The sequence below is a fragment of the Bactrocera neohumeralis genome, chromosome 5 (assembly GCF_024586455.1).
Source record: "Bactrocera neohumeralis isolate Rockhampton chromosome 5, APGP_CSIRO_Bneo_wtdbg2-racon-allhic-juicebox.fasta_v2, whole genome shotgun sequence".
Classification (NCBI taxonomy): domain Eukaryota; kingdom Metazoa; phylum Arthropoda; class Insecta; order Diptera; family Tephritidae; genus Bactrocera; species Bactrocera neohumeralis.
Genome location: NC_065922.1, coordinates 51,474,096 through 51,495,842, shown reverse-complemented (window position 1 = coordinate 51,495,842; position 21,747 = coordinate 51,474,096). Strand labels below are relative to the sequence as shown.

General features: G+C 35.9%; 2 protein-coding genes across 17 annotated transcripts in view; both read right to left on the bottom strand.

Annotated features, from left to right (window-relative positions):
• LOC126759799 (neurobeachin) overlaps positions 1 to 21,747 on the bottom strand; it is a 624,909-nt gene that overhangs the window by 218,541 nt on the left and 384,621 nt on the right. For 13 of the 16 annotated variants that reach the window (XM_050474905.1, XM_050474913.1, XM_050474906.1 and 10 more), the window contains exon 1: positions 4,472 to 4,792. The exons of the other annotated variants lie outside the window; for them this stretch is intronic. In XM_050474905.1, coding sequence (XP_050330862.1) covers positions 4,472 to 4,693 — 222 coding nt within the window. In that variant the 5' untranslated portion in view covers positions 4,694 to 4,792. Of the gene's footprint in view, positions 1 to 4,471; positions 4,793 to 21,747 lie in introns of those variants that run through there. 16 annotated transcript variants of the gene reach the window in all.
• LOC126759801 (probable serine/threonine-protein kinase dyrk2) overlaps positions 4,936 to 21,747 on the bottom strand; it is a 43,087-nt gene continuing 26,275 nt past the window's right edge. Inside the window, exons 2-3 of the mRNA XM_050474923.1 lie at positions 17,948 to 19,607; positions 4,936 to 5,452 (exon numbers count right to left, since the gene is read on the bottom strand). Coding sequence (XP_050330880.1) covers positions 18,029 to 19,300 — 1,272 coding nt within the window. The 5' untranslated portion in view covers positions 19,301 to 19,607 and the 3' untranslated portion in view covers positions 4,936 to 5,452; positions 17,948 to 18,028. The remainder of the gene's footprint in view (positions 5,453 to 17,947; positions 19,608 to 21,747) is intronic.

The window sequence follows — 21,747 nt, the reverse complement described above, 5'->3', positions numbered from 1 at the left end:
ATTTTTAGCAGAAAAACTTGTTCACCGGCAGACACCTTTTATCGGAGCCTACTAGGAGGGGCTGCGGGATCGAGAGAACCCCAAATTCTTCAAAATGAAACACCTATTACCATAGTACATTAAATTTTGTAAATTTACACAATTTTTATTCATTTACTAAATGATATACCTCGCCATAAAAAATCGAAAAAGCGCGTTTTTTCACATAACACATATGCTATATGGGTTACACCAGTTTGGCAAAACTTTTAGCCACCATTAAAACAAGCTGCTGCTAATGTAAGCGAATACCTGGCTTTTAATGTGCGGCTGCAACATTTTAGTACGAAATTGTGCACGTAAATATGTATATGTCTCAATGCAAACAAAGGCTTCAGGAAGAATTAAAAATTGCATACACGCACATATTTTCGCTCCCTGTTTATATATAAGTAAGCGAGTATATATAAATATATATGTATGTATATACAGCAAACACTCCCGCTTATAAATGTTAAAGCGCGTTGTTGCCACCTACTACAAATTTGCATTTTTTATATTTTTATTTTCACTTTCGCTTAACGGGAGTAGGGCAACAGCTTGTTGAAAAGAATTCAGTCTGAGTGCGGCTGTAAAAGCGTTTAAAATTTCGCTTTTAAAAACTTCAACAATATATTGTTGTTGCGCTATTTTTTTACGTTGTTGTTGTTGTAGCAGCATAACTTAAAAGTTTGCGGCGCAAAAGAAGTGCGCGACAAATGCTGAATTCAAAAGAAGCATTACTTAGAGACCAGAAACATTTGCGAAAGCGAAAGTTGGCAATTGTTGTAAATACAATAACAAAGAATGTATGTGTGCATATAGGTGAATCAAATGGAAAATAGCGCATAAGCAGTTGCTGAATTTGGTGAAATTGCGCGCATGCAAATAACGGTATAATTTAATTTCACTGGATATACATATATTGTGGTATATTTTTAGGCTACGCTAACACACACACACACGCGCTAACAAATTTAAATGATAACTGTATACATTTCCTGCTTTTTTCAGACTTCCTTCGAACTTACTGCAGCAACGCCAACACTACTGCAGCGCACAGTTGCCCGATTTGCGTTGTCCAATGAACAATTCCGGCTGATAGTGCTTGAGGTACTCGTATTGCGCCTCGCTGAAGGCGCCTCTACGCCTGCTCCGTATGGCCGCGACCGCAATGTCAAAGCGCATGCCCAATTCAATGAGTGCGATGGCCACCAGCAGCGCCGGACGCCCCAAACCGCTTTGGCAGTGCACAGCCACGCACGTGTCGGGATGTTCCGTTATGTTTTCGTGCAGCAGGCGGAACCACTGTCTCTTCAAGCGCTCATTAGGCAAGGTGCCATTGTCGAAATGCAAAATCTTCACCTCAATGCCGGCATCGGCAAACGGGCTTAAATCGTAATCGACATCGCAAACACCGACCAACAGCGAAACTTCGTGATTCTGTAAATTACGTATATACCGTCGAAGGGTGACATTGTGCGGAGTGTCGGCAATGAGAAAACGCATGCCAGCGAATTCGATGACCTCCGTTGGCAAGGAGGGCCGTACTGGTGTCCCCGGCATTTGAACGCCAAAAGAAGTGGCCCTGCTAAGCCTGTGGCCCACGTTTCTTGTTTAGGCAATCACAGTTGCGTGTTATTTATATAAGTACGAAGTTTTTTTTTGTATTCGGTTAATATTTACGAAATAAAATTGAAATGCAGTAGAAATTGAATACTTCAAAAGTTGTTTGTCAAAATTCGAAAACTCGAAAAGAAATCAAAAACACTCACTTTGACAGGACAAGTAGTTGTAAACTCAATGTTCTTGAGACACTCCGTGTTTAACAAAAAATGTAGCATAGGTTTAGGAGTGAAAAAGTAGTGCCATTAACAAACTCACCTGTAAAGAGAAAAGCAAAAAAACATAATTACATACATGGAAATATTATAAATATTGTATATTATATATATTTATATATTATATATAATGCCTAAAAAGCCTTAAACCCTTCTTGATTAGTCTCCGAAGTACAATCAAATTTCGTGTAAGCACTTAGGCGTTTAAACGTTTAATCATGTGAACCTTAATCATGCATAATTTTGTTTTGTTGAACTCATTGTTTTATATCGAATAAAAAGGTCTCGACTATACACACAAATAAATGTATATTTACACTTTGAGTCACTCAAGTCTATGCAGATATTATTACTCTTCAATATTTGCTCTCAAAAATGCTGTCTGACCCTAAAGGTATGCTTGAATTGGTTTCACAAACAGCAAATTCGAATTTTGCTCTACTCGAGAATAAACAAACATGTCAGTAAACAAATAAACGAATTAGCAATGAATGAGTGGTCGCTCGTCACACGCGATTGGTTTTCAAGTTTCAGAAATAGTACACAAAACCACGAATAAAAGTTAATGGATCTTCAATGAAATACCGTTATAAGAAAAACACGCTGTCCCCATTTTGTTAAAATAACTCACATATTGAGGTATAAAGTTACCCGGAAATTCGAAAATCTTTATAAAGAATTGAAAAAGAAATAGTGATAGAGAACACAGCACTTCCGCAAATTTGAGACGCGGTTGGCCTTTTGGCTTCGGAAATCAATACTTGTTAGTAGACAAAGTTGTTATTATCATAATTAAAAATCCATCACGCAGCAGATTAGTTTCCCCGTAATGAAAAGGCTTTAGGATGATGCTACTGCTTAATCGGTGCTTTTTTCCATAGAACTAATAGAATCACGTTGCGGTTAAGTATTATTTTCATAGTTTAATAGGCCATACTTGCAACTGGGTTCCAGTGTCAGATAGATGCAAGTTAGTCCACGTATCATAAGGTGGTGAATGCGACTCTCAGAACGAAGTTCGCTGAAATTAATATAAACTCACGTAGCACCAGAAAGGAACGTTAAAGAGATGCCTTTGGAGGTAAGGGCTGATAGCTTTGCTATGGAGCCTAGTTCTAGGTGTGCTTCTGGATTTGCTAACTTCAAATGGCATCTGCTGCTAAGGATACGTGGATGACATAGTCATTATAGCAAGGGGAAAGTTTGAGAGCACTTTGTGTGACATCATTTAAAGAGAACACTCCTCAGCAAAAAGATAGCCAACGACCGTCTTTTCTTTCACAAGAAGTAGAACTCTTTCATCGCTGAGACCGCTAATGCTCAATGGGGCGGAAGTGGCAAGTGTGATGAAATAAAATGTCTAGTAGTAGATTCGAAACTCAGGTGGAAAAAGCGCGTAAAATGCTGAGGCTGGGATGCATATGCATCTCTGGTGAGATATGCATGTGCCTAAACGCTGCACTAGAGGTGATTCTGGATCTCTCTCCGCTACAAGTCGTTATGGAGATGACATCAAAAAGGTGCTGTGATCAGAACATGACAAGAAGAGGGTAATAAGCGCTCAAAAACAAAGTATTTTTAAAGAGACTCTACGGTTGGCACTTTTTCCTAGAGACGACATTAGCAAAATAATGTTCTTTGAAAAGAGATTCAAAGGCTCATTGGACTAAAAAAAAGTGAATGGGAAAATCCCCTCCTTCCTTAGTAGATGTTTAGGAGCACAATGCAATGATATTATGGTGGGACCACGTACTAAACTGTCAGCGCTCATGGACATGTTTTCAAGCAACAGAAGATGTGTAGAGATTATTCTAGAAAAAACAACAGCGGGAAGCGAGTGATGGCCAAGCGTCACTTAAGGCAATCTCGTTCTTTGGGAACAATTCAGCAATGGTACTGGAGTGCATACAAATGCTTTTCAGGGTCCTTACAGTAAATTACAACTTAATTGCATGGATCCCAACAATTTAACTGAACTAGCCTTTCTTCTGGCGAAAAAAGTTGCAGCAAACAGTCGAATGAAACCGGAACCGTTCTTCGCTTTGCGTCCTCACACTTTACGAGAAGAGCTACACAAAGAGGAAACGGCCAGTAGAAAACCACACTGGCAACAAGTGTATGGACTGTGATATGCGAGGCTATTTCTGGGTGAGTTCGATACAAAACGGTTCAAGAAACTAATCAATATTCCCAGAAACAAATTACGGCAGCCTGTAGGATTGTATAGAGGTCACTGTAGGTTACAGTGTCATCAGCAATGATTAGGGCACTATTTTAGGGATCTGTATCGCTTCTGTTACCACAGAGCATAGACAAGAGAACGCATTCCGCAAGGAATACCGAAAATAGACAAAAGAAAATAAAAGTCTATAAAACGCACAAAAAACTTATTGTCTTAAAAAAGTATCGAACCAAACAGAATGAACAGTTTCTTAGAAATATTTAATAAATTTGAAGAAAGTTTTGATTGATTAATTGAAAATCAAAAGATATTAAAGTAGTGTAGTCTTATTGCACAACTTATTGATAAAAGAAATTATATGCCATAATTGGAACACAATCAGCCTTTAGCACCCAAGATGCTACTACCTTTCCAACCAGCTGTTACTCACCGAAAACGCTTTCAGGAAGACCAAACACTGTATAATGCCCTCCATGGTGTCGCCAGTGAGGCAAAATGTGCCCGTCAAGTGGCGTCCCTTACGGCCGACGGTGGCCGCCGCCAAAGAGGCGTGCACCAAAGCGCGTTGTTGTCCCTTAGCGACGGCGCCATTGACGCTGGTCAGCGTGCGCGGCAGTGGCGCAGCGCGCAACAGACGCTCCAAAGAATCCATTTTCTTTTTAAACTACACCACTAATGGGTGTGTGCTAATTCGATTTGTTTTTGGCGTGTTTTTCTTATGTTTTAGGTTGACTAAATAGATTTTGTGTTTTAAAATTTTCAGCTCTAGTATTTTTAAGTTTAATGCTTAGTTATTTGTTTTCATTTTCATTGTAAGTGCACCATGGTGTTTATGTTGTTCGCTAAGTTATTTCACTACTGTAATTATTGTATCGTGGTTTGACATTACTTGTGATTGTTGTTGCTACAAATTTATGCACAATTGCTTTGGCAATTATTTTGCTGATTTTTTATAGGTTTTTTATTGTTGCATTTGATTTTTATTTTACTGTTTTTTAAATTAATTTTCCATGCTTTTTCTTGATCGTTGTTGGTTTTGGTAAGAGTTTGGCCTACTTAGCAGGCAGTTTACTTTTCTCCAGACCTTTACACATTCTTAAGTTTCTTGTCTTAGTTGAAAATTTTCGCTTTCAATACAGTTTTTAGCAACGATAAGAACTCGATTACTGGAAAACGATTTCATTATTCTTTTGTAGTTTTTTTATTCACACTTCTAAATAAGTGTTTACGTAAACTGTTTTTGCTTTGTTTTCCGAAGTTTTCAACATTTGATTCATCCACAAGACTTTCTTATTAAAATTATTATATGTTTTCTTTTGTACATATGTATTTATTTTGATTTTATTGTTGTTTTTTCAGTAATGTTTCTTTTTTATAATTTTTCGAAAAATTTTGAGTTTAATTTTCTATTCTATAAGGAAGTAGAGAAGTTGTTTAATGAAATGCATAAAGTTACAGTACCGAATAAGTAAAGGAATATACGCGGTTTCTCAACTGATTCGCAATAATTTTTATAATGAAAAAAAGGAAATCATAGCGCAAATGGAAAAGCTGTCTGCCGAAAACTCCGAATTAATTTTTAAATATTTCTTAATTAAATTAATTCAATTACTTACTATTAAGGGGTTACATGCGATTACGGGTTTCAAAAATTCGAATATTTTATTGTCTTATTAAACACTTTCGGAATATTATCCTAAATTTTCAAGTTGATCCGAGTAATAGTTTCGGAGATACAGCGTTGAGTACTTGTGCGTTGGAGCTAGCTAGGCTAAGTGCGCCGTCTTTAAACGCGTTTTTCTCGAAACTGTGTTTTTGAAGTCGGTTGGAAAGATTTTTCGAGAACTACTCAACCGATCTTCATGAAATTTTACACAGGTCTTTGTGATACAATTCTTAAAGGCTTGGGCGATGGATTTTTTTTCGATTACAACTATTTTTTTGTAAAATTGTCTGCCAAAACTCCAATTCTCAGTTTTTTTTCCTTCGTCCAAGTTCTAAGTTAAGGTTTTAACTAAAACACATATTTTTTTCACTTTAGATGTTCCTTAAAACATTGTTTTCCATAAAATTCAGAATTTTTTTGTTAATAAAAGAAAATGTTGGAGAAATGCTGTTTTTTACCTGACGAAACCCACGCAACCCCTTAAGCCAATATTGCTTACTTTATCAGTTTAGATAAGGTAAAATTCTGCAACTGTCCAAAAAACAGTGTGCTCATGTCTCTTTATTTTGCATTAACAATTCGTGAACAGGTGGCAGCATTTGCCAAAACTATTTAAGCCTATAAGAACTACTCAATGTTGTCCAAATAATTCGTTTTAGATTATATAAGCAGGTGGCAACTCTGTCCAAAAATATTTTCTCCACTGCAAGCGTGCTGCTAGCTGTTCAATTTGCATTAAATTTCGTGAGGCAACGGGCAACTTTTTTCGTTAAATTTAAAATTTACATCAGGTGGCAACTCTGCTAAAAAATAATTTTAACTACAAATTACACAAAACTCTTTATTTCGTTTCATTACGAATTTCGTTGCGTTAAAATTTTCAGACAGGTGGCAGGCTTATAGTTAAAGCAACTATCTCTATAATTAATGCAGAAAAACAACTTGAAGTCTAACTATTTTCCTTTGAAAAATATTTAATTTCTGCTTCTAGCTATCAGCTTTTTATCACATCGCCAAAAAAAAATAAAATATTAACTATGGAATATTGTATATTAAAGGTATAAATAGCGCAATTCTGGAAAAAAAATTCTTGAAGTATCCCACGAAACAGTTTATTGATATTAAATTCTAATATTTGTAGCAGTTGAGAAATATCGCATGCGATTTTTAAATTTTTTTTATATAATTTTTTTTATTTTTTTGAGATACTGTAACCTCTTACGATAAAATTTTATAAATATTGTATTTTAATATTTGAATCAGTTGAGAAATATCGCATGTGATTTTTTTGTTTTTTAGGTACTGTAACCTCTCATGTTGTAAAAGTAGCAATTGTAGCACAAATATTAAAATTTTTTTGAATATTAAATTTATTTTTACAAAAATCAGTCTTCAGCTCTAAAATTGTCATGACATATAACTTTTCTAGTATGCTATAAAAAATATTCTCTCTCTATAATTACAAGTACATATATTTGCGCTTTTACCCGCTGAAACCCACCACATATTAAAAATAGCATGCAAATTCCGAAGTTAATGGATGAGGTAGGAAAAATTAAACATTGAAATTAAAAATAAAAACACATAAATTAGTTTTCAAATTTGAATTTGTAGAAAGTTTGAACATTTTCAAATCAAAATATCAAAATAATCTTTTATTATTTCAAGCATATAATTTTTTGCTAAAAGGTCTGTAAAAATTCAAAAAAATTATTTATCGCAACAACTTTGTATTCACAGCATAAACTTTTTACCATAAATTGACACATTAAAAAAACAGTACTTTTTCCCAAACTTTTGACGAATTTCGCCGAATTTCCCCGAATATCCGTTTTAAAATTTGCTGCGCATTTTCAAATTATTCATATTTCGCACGTCGACATGACTAACGGCACGAAATATTAGTAATAATTATGGCATCCGCCCGGCTGCCCGCCCACACAGACTAATATACCGCAAATTTCCTGTAATCTCACTAAAATTCTAAAGGGCGTAAATAATGTGCGGTAAGCGACGGCGCTCAAAACAGCCGCGGGAATGACTGTATAAAAACAAAATACTCGCGCACTTACTTATGGGACAGCAGGGACACTTAGTATTTGGGAATTTTTTATTTCCTGTTAAGTAAATTTTTCACGTCAGCGGAAATGTGTTTAAAATTATGATTTAATTTAAAATGATTATCACGCAGTTGAAAAGGATGTGCGAGTCGGTGATGATGGCGCTGTGGCGGCTTTGTATTTATTATTGCATGCATGTATGTGTGTGTAAGTGTTGGCGGTTGGCAATAACGGCGCATATTTATGGGTATATGATAGAAAGGACCGTACAATTTTCCAACGCACACACACAGTGTTGCATAGAATATATGCTTCTATATACATATGTATGTATGTGTCAGGTCTTAAGAGGGCTCAAGCCAAAGCCAAAAGGCAATGTTTCAAAGTGGCGATAACATTACACACACATACACATGCACACGGATGTGGCTTAATGTGCTTATGCAATAGGTTATGTGATGCGCTAATGCCATGAAGTAAATATAAGTGTATATGTATCTGCTTATATGTACGCTAACGGCTTAGATGAGCCGCTGTTTGGCCTATAATGCCGCTTTTTTGCAATAAAGTACCGTAAAATCTACGGAAATAGCATGACATAAAGATATATTAGCGCATACACTAAGGCAATGCAATAGTCGCTCATTTCGTGTGTGCTTAAGGTTTGTTGTACGGAAAAATTATGCACGAAATTTCGGGATCCCGAAAACGGAAATCTTAAACTGGAAAATTATTGTATGAATAGCAACAGTTTTAGAGTTTAGAAATAGTTGGAAAACTCAAGATGCAAAAACTATGTATCAATACCGAGATTTCGGGATCCCGAAATAGAAAATCTTAAAATGGAAGATTAATTTATGAATAGCAAGAATTTTATAGTTGAGAGAAAGTTGAAAAACTCAAGGTGCAAAAATTATCAATACCGAAATTTCGGGATCCCGAAAAAGAAAATCTTAAAATGGAAGATTAAGTTATGAATAGCAAAAATTTTATAATTGAGAGAGAGTTCAGAAAAACGAACGAAAAAATTAACCGTTTTTAAGCATACTAAAAATTTCAATTATACCTATGAATTCAATACGAAAATTTCGAAATCCCGCAAAAAAAATCTGGAAGGAAAGTATATTTAAAAAATAGCCAAACTGTAGAGATTTGCGAATACAATCCCGAAATTTCTCAATCCCGAAAAATTAATATAGAAAATTTCGGAATAAATTTGCCATATTTGTATTTTGATATACAATTTTAATAACAATAAATAGTTAAACATTAAATGGGACCTAGTTTCATCGCATTAGAAAGGTTATGTTAGCCATGAGACTCTAAATGTCGAGCTACAAACGGTCGGTAGCATAACCTATACACCCTCTAATACATATGCATGCATTTGTAGGGAAGTCAGCCTTTTTGTGACTGTATCAGAATGAAATTGATGTTAAACGGATGTTAAACATTCACGACAATGGCAACTTCCGCCTTAGCGATTGCGCATACGAAAGCAGCATCACCAGCCCCCCGCTTTTAGTAAACACCCACCTATCTCTAAACAGAAGTGTAGAGGCAGCGTAGGCGAGAGAGTGTGAGTAAAGTGCTGTGTGGCATAAAGACTTTCATATTGTTGCAAACACACCGGCCCAAGAGGCGAACGACGTGCGATATAACAATGACAAAAATGCGCCAGAAAACACAAACACAAAAGTAATTTATCTTCAACGCCAAAACCGCCGTCACCCGCGCACCACGCGAGCGAGCATCGGCGAGCTTAGAAAACGTAACAACAAACAAGCAAGGACAACTTTTACGCCAGACTTAACGATCAGCCGAGATGATAAGGAAATACGATTTGAAGAATGTGGAGAGATACCAAAAGGCCAGAGTGCCAAGGAAAATAAATGAAATGAAGTCAGTACTAAACAAGAACAACAGCAACAAACACGGGAGGTAGTGAACTTTAGGCGGTTTGTGGTGGGGGAAAATATACATACAACGCTTTGTCATGATTGCTTACGCCGCTGTGTGTGAATCGGCAGAAATGAGAAAGAATTACCGTTGCGCTACGCAGTGCAAACTGCGAACTTTAGCAAACACACACACACACACAGATGCATAAATGTATGTTTTATTTGCGTTTCACTGTACAACTTAACTTTAGCCGCACTTTAGCTCTGTAACACCTTTATCTGCGCTACAAACTCGTTTTTCATTCTCTTTTCTGCTTCGAAGCAAAAGTTCTTCCTTTCTCGTGTCATTTAATCAAATAAAAAATTTATTTAAAAATTTTGCAAAGAAATGCGCCGACATAAAACGTAAAATGTGTACTATCATTTCCCGTTGCTTATTGGTGATTAAGTGCTTTTTGCCTATCTTCTGCCATCGAGGTCACTAAATTACTTTTCATACCGTATTTAGTTACTTACTTTGAATATAAAAGTAAACTCTAACTCTAAAACACTAAGAAAAGCAGAAGTTGAGTAAAAAATTTTTTTTTTGGTTAAACTTTTTTAATCAATCTTTGTAATATAATGTCTACTTCTGTCTCTATCTCAATCTCTATCTATCTATCTCTGTCTCTATCTCTATCCCTATGCCTATCTTCTATGTATTATCTTTTACCTTTACATTTATCTCTTTCTCTACCCCTATCTCAATCCCTATATTTATCTTTATCTCTATTTCTATTCTATTTCAATTCCAATCTCTATCCCTATCCCTATCCCTATCTCTAACTTTAACTTTAACTTTAACTTTAACTTTAACTTTAACTTTAACTTTAACTTTAACTTTAACTTTAACTTTAACTTTAACTTTAACTTTAACTTTAACTTTAACTTTAACTTTAACTTTAACTTTAACTTTAACTTTAACTTTAACTTTAACTTTAACTTTAACTTTAACTTTAACTTTAACTTTAACTTTAACTTTAACTTTAACTTTAACTTTAACTTTAACTTTAACTTTAACTTTAACTTTAACTTTAACTTTAACTTTAACTTTAACTTTAACTTTAACTTTAACTTTAACTTTAACTTTAACTTTAACTTTAACTTTAACTTTAACTTTAACTTTAACTTTAACTTTAACTTTAACTTTAACTTTAACTTTAACTTTAACTTTAACTTTAACTTTAACTTTAACTTTAACTTTAACTTTAACTTTAACTTACTAGCCCCAAATTTTCAGTTTTCAAACAAAAACCTTCTGCTTTCATATTTTCTCAAGACACCGTCTCATTTATATAAAATATGTGGTCATGCAATTTATTAATATGGCTTGTGCGTATCCTCCAGAGTATACACACTGATTGCTTAAAAAATACAAAAATTGGAGTATAAAAAATTATATTATCCGAACAAACTGAAATATCCAACAGCTGCCAACTGGTTTGTGTAAACACCGTTAAATCAAATATTATTAGCAATTGAGGTTGATGCTGTGTGACGTTAATGTCATCTCACATTTGTTATCGCCAATATTTGCGGTCAATACGATTCAGTGACTACAAGCGGCGCAAAGTGAAAGTTTCCCCAAGCAATTTCAAATAAAAAATTTAATTTACACAAACGCAAACAACACACTCGACCGCTGGCACTTTTGTAATAACTTCTCAGGAACATATGGGGCGAGTAATTTTCTCTCTGAAAAGTAAACAATTTAGTATAAAATGAGGTAAAGAATGGATACAATAGACGCCTGCCTGTTGCTGACAATGGTTGCGGAACATTGTGGAGAAGCATGCTGTGCAGAAGTATACCTAACTAGTTGGTTGAGTTGGTATACAAGGTGTTTTCCAAAGTAAACAGGACTTAAAAAAAAAAAAAACAGAACAAATGGTTTTTTCGGCAAAATCAATTAATTTTATTCAAAATAGTCTCCTTCTGCTTCAATACAGATTTTTGCACGGTCCAAAAGCATCACGAACGAGTGTTTTAGCTCGTTGGCCGGTATGGCCGCCCGTATGCCGGTGCAAGCCTTTTGAATGGCCCCTACGTCTGCATAACGTTTTCCTTTCATGGGCAAATGCATTTTTCCGAAAAGGAAGAAGTCGCACGGTGCCATATCAGGTGAATACGGAGAGTGGTTAATGGTTAAAATGTGATTTTTGGTCAAATAATCGTCCTTCGAAGGTTGGATTCTGAGCAATTTTTGGTCGGCTGTTTTGGAGGCGTTCAATTCCATTTCCATGAATTTCAATGATGATTTCGGTTGATTTTTGATGGAATTTCGGGTCATCATAGATTTTGATTGGCCCACATGTTGTGGGGATAGGCAATAATCGGCATAAACTTGTTTCATCAATTGAAACGCTTCGGTAAAAGTTTAACCAGTTTTAAAACAAAGAGCCAACATTTGTTCGACGCTCATTTTCGCACCGATAACACAAACATACTGATACTTAAAACGCAATAACTTCACTTCCAATCAATAAAATTTCATGAAATTCTCACGGGACAATCGATAAAGATAGCAGATTCTAATGCACTAGTCGACATATACTTACATAGGTGGCGCCACCAGGGGGCGGTAGATTTAAAAAGTCCTGTTTACTTTGGAGCACACCTTGCAATGACTGGGTAATTTTTTTAAGGATTTAGGATATGCATATCCGAAAGCCTCTGGAATCAATTAAGAAAGTATTGCGCTAGCACTTGGCTTGCTTTAAGTTTGTCATGAAGTTTCGAACATTTAAATACGCGAACTCGCCCCTCAGATTTTGAGATATCGATCAGACACTGTGCACTCGTTCTTTTTCACTTAAAAAGCTGCTAATTTGTCGAAACCTCCGACATCAAACTACTATAGCATATAGTTGTCATACAAATTGAACGAATGAAGTTCTTGTATGGAAAAGTTTTTCATTTGACGAGATATCTTAGCGAAATTCAGTATGCTTTAATATACAAAATAGTGTAATGTAATATAATCTCCGAAGAAATAGTTCAGATTGGACAAATATAGCATACGAGTATAGCTGCCATACAAACTGAACGTTGAAAATCAAGTTGTTGCAATGAGGACTTGAAACAGTGAAGGATATTAAAGCCTCGGTACAGCCGAAATAAACGTTTTTGCTTGTTGTTTTAAGAATTTCTTTTCTCTCGTCTTATACTGTCACGTGTAAGACTTGAGTATTAATTTGGCTGACAAGGTTGTTTTGAATCGCATTGCCGTATCATTTCGCAAATTAAGCGCATGTATTAAGAAGATTTAGAGAAACTATAACTTCAAACGTTATGGATGTACTAGAAGCATAATACATATATCTTAGGTATAAGTATGTATGTATATACCACATGTATACAGTACATGTATTTGAATAAGCCTCTAAGGCTAAGCCGTTTGGTTACGTATACGCAGTGGATGCTGTCAATTAAGTAAGGCGCTTACACAACAGCTATCAATGTGAAAGAAGGATAAAAACGGAAAGAGTGTGTAGAGAATAATAGGCAAAATAAGCAGTAAAAGAGCATAATTAGTTAGAAAGCACGCGTTTGTCTATATATGTATAACTACTTGTCTACATATATAGGTATAGTATGAATATATAAACTCAGACAAGCATGTAAGTGCAAAGGATTGAAAGATTAGCACTAACGGCGTTTACCACTAAGCATAGTTGGATGCGAAAAACAAAAATTAAAATAAATTACACACAGTCTGTCACAGGCGGGCCAACAAAGCAAGGCTATACACCAAAGGGATGGATGTGACCGTTGAGACCACTGGCCGTGCAGGCAAAGCACATAGGCGGACAATAGCAGTTGATGAGCGCGTTTTTTCCACATTTTCTTGCCTTTCAGCATCAGTCCCTTTTGCTAGTTTCCTTTTTTTCTACGCAATTACCATATTGATTGCTATCGGTTTTGAATCAAGACATAATGAGAAGTTAGCTAAAATGCAGAAAGCGGGAGAGAGCGCAATCGGAGAGATTACATGAAAGATGCGGGCGTTGAGTATATAAAACATTGCGAAACTAACAACGTGATTTTTTTATTATTATTTCTTTTTGTCTGTGCCTAGAGCTGGAAAAAAAGAGGGGAAAAAACTGAACAGACATTGAGCAGCTTTTACATTTCCAATCAGTTCGTTGCAAAATTTAGCGTCCATTATGTAATAGAGGGGGAGAGGATGTGCAGTAACAGCTGGGCTGCTGCTCGGCGGGCAGATAACGGTAAAAAACAAAAAAAAAAAAAAAAAACATTTACTGATTTTTTTAGTTTTAACGTTATTTTCTTTCTATATATTGTTCTACTGCTGAGACTTCTTTCATAGAAATATTTTTTTGTGATTTTCTTTCACAGAAATATTTTTTTGTGATTTTCCGTTTTCTATTTTATTTTTGCTTTTGTGCTTTTTTTCTTTGTTTTTGCCTTCTTTCTTTCGCATAAATCGGATTGCTGCGCCCTGACAGCTTAGCTGGTGGGCAGTTCATTTTATTTGATTTGATATGAAAAGACTGTCTTATCAGTCGGCAGCTTGTGGCACAAAGAGCGCAATAACAACAGCAACATATACGAAAGAATGTATTGAAAAAAAAACTTGAAAAATCCCTAATTTTGCTCGCTTTTACGAGAATGCGATTGAAGAAAATATTGTAACTGTGAATGCAAAGTAGTAACGGCACATAAATAATGCACTAAATTTAAGTCTAACGGAAATGTAGCACATTTCGCTGTTTTCCATGCAGCGCTGCTTGCTCATAATAAGCTAATTTTCTTAACCTTTAATGGTATTTTTCTATTTTAGCTGGCATCTATATCAAATATTTAATAGCGCTTTAATATGAAAAATAGTTTTTGCTAAATATTCGCTTTCTCTTGCCTTTCAGCTTTCTCCCGCTTGACACTCTTACTATTTCCCCCCAGCATTATTCTTTATTCCCCATCGTTCTGGTTGCTCGCTGTGACAGCCGTCAGAATTTCTTTTACCGAACTGCCGTTAGTTTTGCAGCGGCTTTCCACGTAATCAGCGCTGCTATTGTTTACGCGCGCCACCCTCACACACACATACACCCACACATAAAAATAGCGCGCTATTTTCCCAATCAAGGCAACGCCACCATTCCATTCACCGCTCTATGTATTTTTGCTGCCGTCACTGTTTGCGCATCAAACTAGAAAATTGCATTTTTTCTAGCAGCCAGCAAAAGCCGCCGCTCTCCACTCGCATGCTCGCTAAACACAAAGGCGGTTGCAGGCAGCGTGGCTGGCAGCGTCACCAACGACTACCGAATAGCGCGACAGCAACTAACTATTATGTTGGCTGGCAATAAAAATAAAATGAAAGTGGCAAAAATAAGCAACAACAACTAAAAAAAATAATACACCGATTGCTGTTATTGTGTTTGTTGTGGCAATGCGCGCGGAAAAAATGGCGTCGGCGTCAGCGTCGCTGTCGTTTGTTCATTTCACCGACATTCAGCTTTAGCCTCGGTATATGCGGTGATTTTGTTGCTTTGACATTGTTGTTGTTGTTGTCACTGTTTGTTACTGTCACCATTTGACACCGCATGCTGGCGCCATAATGACCCCAGACAAAAGCTGTAACACCACAGGAGCAACTCTAGCAATAAGTGAACCCATGTAACACAATGTTGTTGCTGTTGTAGGTATTTTTATGTGTTGGTGTACAAGTAAAACGAAAGCCACGCAAAATATCCAGCTTAACAAACAGATACAAAATTGTAACGACGCAGCTAAAGCTTTGTTGCCATTCAATTGGTTTATGAAAGTATGGATATAAAGCTTACATGTCTATGGCTTTTAGGACTTACATTTACAGTTTCATTTTCTGCTTTTATTTTGACCAAAAATAACAACAATTTATATGTACAGTTGAAATGCCAACATATTCTATACAAAATGTCAAATTTTGCGGCTAAAAACTGACAACAGCGAATTTGGAATTATGCGATGTTAATTAACAGCTTACTGTAAAGCTGTTTTGAGGGGCCACCATTTTTAATACAATGAACAGTTTTGAGGGTGCGCAGTGTTTTTTTTGTTATCTTAAATGAATAAATAATATTTCAAGAATGTTGTTTTGACATTTCTCTCCTAGCATAATTTATTAAGTTATGACTATTTTCATACTATTTTTATTCGCCTAATATTCTTTTTAACAAGAAATCTTTCAAATAAAAATTATCTTTGTTTTAAAAAAATAAAACCTTTAAACACCGTTTAATGTAAATTCGATTGCTTAAATGTCATGGAATTGTTCTTCTGTCAACAGATATGTTAACTACTGATCTACTACTGTTATTAAAATGATGCTGTTAACAGAGTATAAGGAGGTGCAAATGTTAATTGTACAAAAATAAAAAAATATCAAATTAAATTAAATAGCACGAAAACAGAGTCACATAAAACATTCTGTTATTAACATCGCTTATGTTAAGTCTTTGCTGTTGCGAATGTTATGAAAATAACTTATGTTAGATATTTCATATTAAGGGGCATGCCTGTTGTTATAGCTTCAAAAACAACATACTGCAATTTCGAATCAATAAATCAAATAGCTTTTCACTTACAGCCTTCTAAAATGTAAACGCGCAGTTTAATCATTTTATCTTTTCTGTAAATAGTTCTTCAGATAAGCATAATAACCTAGCACTTCTTTAATCTGAAGTCTGAAATTTTTTCTAACGTCGCCATTTTGCTAATTTTTGACTTTTTTCGGTCGTAGGTCATTGTACGGACAATATCTTGTAGAGATAATTTTTGAAGCTTTATTTGCCGAAAAAGCTGCAACAAAAGCAGTAGCGGAGGGCCTTTTTAGTATAAATATGGTACTATATACTTAAAATTTTAAATCAATTTCTATACTGGATTTGTATAGTATATCGAGAATTCGTTCGTTCTACTAAAATTATGAAGTCAAAAAACTTAACATTTATATTTCTTTAATCCTGGACGTGCTTTCACAGTCGATTCGAGGCGGCAAAATAACGATGCCCTCCCAGGGTGGCATTCACCACTTACCAGCCGAAATGCCCGAACGAGTCATGGAAATTTAGATTCAATGGATGGACTCCCTGAGGCGAAGCCGCGGCCAATATTTAAAAGAGATAACATTCAAAAAATAAATGCCATAGAATGTTCCTTCGAATGATAATGAACATTCCCCAATTAATTTGAAGTTTCTGTGTCTATTCTTTAAAAAGTAGGGGACCTCGAAATGGATCATCCTTTACAATAGAGAATTTAAGCATTCTTATTGAATATTCAAGAAATTTGAACTGTAACTTGGCAATATTTGATATATGTATGTATATACATATACATATGTATAATGTATACAGAGGAAGAGTAGAATGGTCGAAATTGAAAAGTAATAAGAGAATAATGTAATAAAACTAAGTCGGGTTTGTTATAAAACGAGGTTTTAACTAATCGAGTCGCAAAATAGTAATTGAAATTAAATTGAAAACATAATTGTTAGTGCCAATTAGAAATAAAGTTGAATTTTTATAAACAATAGAAGACGAGTTAAACTCGAGTTAAAGATATTTTTCGTATGGTAAAGTAAGTGTTGTGAGAAGTTTTAAAGACAATTGCCCAATTAGCATAAACTCAAGTTTGCAAGACAAATTGAATAGTGAAACTTCATTTACAAACTCGGTATTAAGAAATTCCAAAAAAAAGATTAGCATAAATTTGGGAAAATGTGAAATTTTCTGATGAGTAGAGTACATACCAGATATTCGAAATACAATTTCCTAGACAAACGAGCGAAGACTTATAAAAGTTAATCCCTGACTTTAAGCGCTTGAAAAATCTAAGACATTTTCAAACCTCTATGTATTTGCCATCAATGTTTTATAATATTTCAGGTGTAAAACGTCGGGAGACAAGTTGCTTTAAAAATATACTTTTATAAATTTCAACACTTCTACTATTTAAAAAATTGTGAAAAAGAAAGAAGTGGAGTTAAGTGACACACAATAGCACACAATATTAAACAAAGAAACAAAGAAATATTTATTGACAAAAGTGAGAGTGAAAATGAGTGAATAACCAGAAGTCGGCTTAGTGGTAATGTGAGCTGAAGCGATAAAGGTAGAATGTGAAATGAAGGTGTGGTATAACTGTAAAGCGCAAATATACATTATATTTCATATAAATTTTTTGACAAAATCGGCAATTGCTACTTTTACTACCAAAGCAAAAGCGATTCAAACCTGTTTTCCAAATTGTTTTTTGAACACTTCAAAGTAACCAACTTTTGTTTTGCACTTAGAGTTTTACTTGTTTTTACGTTTTCAAAACTTCTCCGATATACTATAGATGCGTTTCACACTCACACACTTGCGTCTTAGGCGCTCACATTCGATTTCCCGAAAGTCCGCATGCGACGACGAACACGAATTAGATAAACCGAACTCGCGTTCCTCACCCAAACCGGGATCACTATCCTCACCGCACGAGGCCAGCGACGCGGAACCGGCCGAAGCGGACGCCGACGAATCGGACGAATCACCGCTCGTATCCGATTCACAATCCGATGTACTGCCGTCACTGTCGCGCGCAGTCGTTTGTGCTGCCGACGCGTTGGCGTTACGATTTCGTTGATTTGCACGTTTAACCGAAGTGGTTGTTGTTGTTGCAGTAGGATTTGGCGGATCACGCGACGGACTGGCAATCACCGCTACACCATGCACCAGCACACTTTCCACCGCACACGCTGCGCGTCTACGTTCGTTGTACGTTTTGTTGTTGTTATTGCTGTTTCTATTCTTATTATTGTTACTCAATATGGCGCGCTTCAAGTCCACAGCCAAAGGCGAGGCAGGCACCGTCGCCGGCGGCAAGCAGTCAAAATGATTTACCACACTCGCCGCTGGCTGTTGTGTAATGACGCCCGCAGGCACGCCCAGCACCGCTGTGGTCTCGGGAAAGATGCGATTATCGGAATTGGAAGCGCCGAACTTCGAGAATAGCGAGCGCGCCGAATGCTTATTCTTTTGTTGTTGTTGCTGCAGGAAGTAGTAGTCGCGCGGTAGTGACGAAGTCGCGTACAATTCTTGCGACTCGTAGGCGCTACGGTAGGCGGGACGAAAGGCAGCGCCGCTGCTATTGCCGCTGGCCACACTCAAGCTCCCGCTGCCGGCGGCCGAGCCGAAAGTGCTGCCCAAACCGCTGCTATGCAAAGCTGGCGTACTCAACGAATTGTCGCCGGCGTTGCTGGGTGCGCCGCTGCAGCTGCTGCTGCGTATGCTGCCCTCTAGCTGTTGTTCGAGTTGTTCGCGTTGTTGTTGTGCGCGTAACTGTTCACTTATAATGCTGGCGGTGGAATCGCTCGGCGTCAGCGATACGCTGGAGGTGGCGGCCAACAGCTGGGCGCCCAAGAGCGGCGTCAAATTCGCTATGAATTGCTCTTGCTGCAGCTGTTGTCGCTGCTCGTCCAATTGGCGGCGATAGGCCTCGATTTGATCGGTCGAATTCGGTGACGTACTATGCAGGCATCCTTGAAAGAAATCCAGCGCTTCGTATATTATGAAACATAACCCAAGGACAAGGAATGTCTCCATCATAAAAAAGTGGTGGCCCACAGCGGCATTTTACGCCACAAGCCACAACTAAGCGACACGACGCACACACACACACAGACAGAGATACCAATATGCGAGCTCAGACTGTATGCGAGCACGACGCGTAATCGTTTGCCGAACACAGAAATTCACTTTATAGGTGCTTGTTGTTGTTGCTGCATGTGTTTTCAATTGTTTGTTAATTTATTTAAAATCATTTGTGATTCTTAAAATGATTTTTAAATTAAAGCTTTTTGTGCGGTGTTCTTTTTAATTTGCTTTCTTTAATACTGCTGCTGAAAATTCAAGCCTAAAATTATACAACAAATAGCGTTTACGATCATTGCACTGTGTGCTCGTGCAGCGCATTGCGAAAATTTGTGAAAATTTGCCAACAATTTGCGAAATTATTACTACAAAGGCAACAATCAAAGAAAAAAATAATAAAAGTGAAACGAAAGTTGTGATATTGTTAGAAAATTTAAGAAACTTGAGCATACTTACATTTCTTGAAATTTATGGCCTACATTTAGGAGTTTTGCACGTTTTTTTTTTGAATTTTTATTATTTATACGAAAACCATTTTCCAATAAGTATTAAATTTTCAATATTCACCAACATGCTATAATTTAAACTTTTCTATACTAAACATTCCGTTGTTAATGCAGCATACTTTTAGGCGCATTTTTAAAAAAGCAGGTAATTAGAGCAAAATATTCAGTAATTTTGCTCTTGCATTAATGCCAATCATTTATTTTAAAATAGTTTGTATTTTTCAACAAAAATAACAAAGCTATAAGCGAAAGGCGGAGAGTCAGTAATTTGAAGCATGATTGAACATTTTCAATGAATTTCAACGAATTTTCAAACGAATTTGCTTAATTAAATTTGTAAATATTTTATTTGCAAATCTGTGCTTATTTAAATAATGTTTTTGCAGCTTTTGGGAAATAACTGTGCATTATTATGCAGATAGTTTTGTAAATATTTAGGCGAAGCAAAGCAATTAAGTTTATAAAAATCCAAAAATACTAATTATATTGCATTTTTAGCATTAAAAAGTTTTTGCACATAATTTATGTGCATCGCGATGTATATCTCTGATTTATTATATTTAAATTGCAAATATTTGTGCAAAGCTAAATTATGTGGTTTTAGGAAAAAATGTGCAAATTAAGTCATGGCTGCAAATACGAGCAAAATAAATGAGTGTAGAATGTAAATATTCACTGATTTTTGAACCAAAAGAATATTTATGTTTCCACGAAATCATTCAGGTAATAAGTTATAATAAACCTTTAAGGGTTTTTCGGTATATTGTGGGTGCTAAACTGAGCTCTTTGTGATATTAGGCAAAAGGACAAGTAAGGACTATGGAAAGACACAGTGGAAAAGGGATGACAAAAGAAAGTTTCTAAACAAACAATGCAATATGCAACAGATTCCAATTCTGGACTTACGAACATATTCTACTATATGATAATAGAACATATCTTCATTAAACTCAGCAGCCTTCCAAAATCTTACTACCAAAATCAGAACATATTTCTATTCAACTTAGCGGCCTTCAAATAAACAATAATGATCAAAATCCCCTATAAAATTGAGACCGAATAGGATACTTTGTCCTGACCACACTAGATAGATCCTAACTCTTAAAGATATCTGTAGATATGCTTGCTTAATCAAGGCTTTTTTCTTGCTTGGAAAGACCTCGAAGGTTATGGTTATGGTTATGGTTTATGGCTCGGAAAACATCACATACCTTAGAAGAAATTTATATCAAAATACTATTTGATTTAGTTTAGAGTAATGTGAAGATCTAAATATGTTAACTCAGATGATGAATTTTAAATATCACTATGTTAATTTAAAGCATAATTTGAGAAATTTCTGTGCGACCCACTAATGAAACCCAAGCAACCAATTCAACCCCGCCTAGCTCTGAATTGAGTTCACTTGCTGATAGATTTTTTTTACCATCAAAAGCACAAAGGAACAGTGATCACAAGTAATTTTGATCTGCACAGATTATGCAATCCTCGAGAAATACAATAGGGTTGGTATTAAAAGACTTTCCTCAAGTAAACTTCTGCTTTGATTACTTTCCTCCTTTAAAAATTACGTATCTACAAGGCTCAACCAATCTGCAAACGTTTCACAAGTTCAAATTTTCATAAGTTCATATTTTCACAAATTTATATTTTCTGAAACACCCTATACTCGTACCATCCACCTTAACTAAAGGAAATTGAATTTTTATTAGACATAACTTTGTCAAACTGCTGAAATGGAAAGTGGCAATCAACCACTAATTAAGGGAAATTTGAAATTCCACAAGAGCACAATGCATTCGCGAGGCTTTGTGTCAAGTCTACAGCAAAAGTAGAAGCGGCACCACTGCAGAGCGCTATGCACAACCTGAAATTAGTTTTGAACCGGGAATTGCT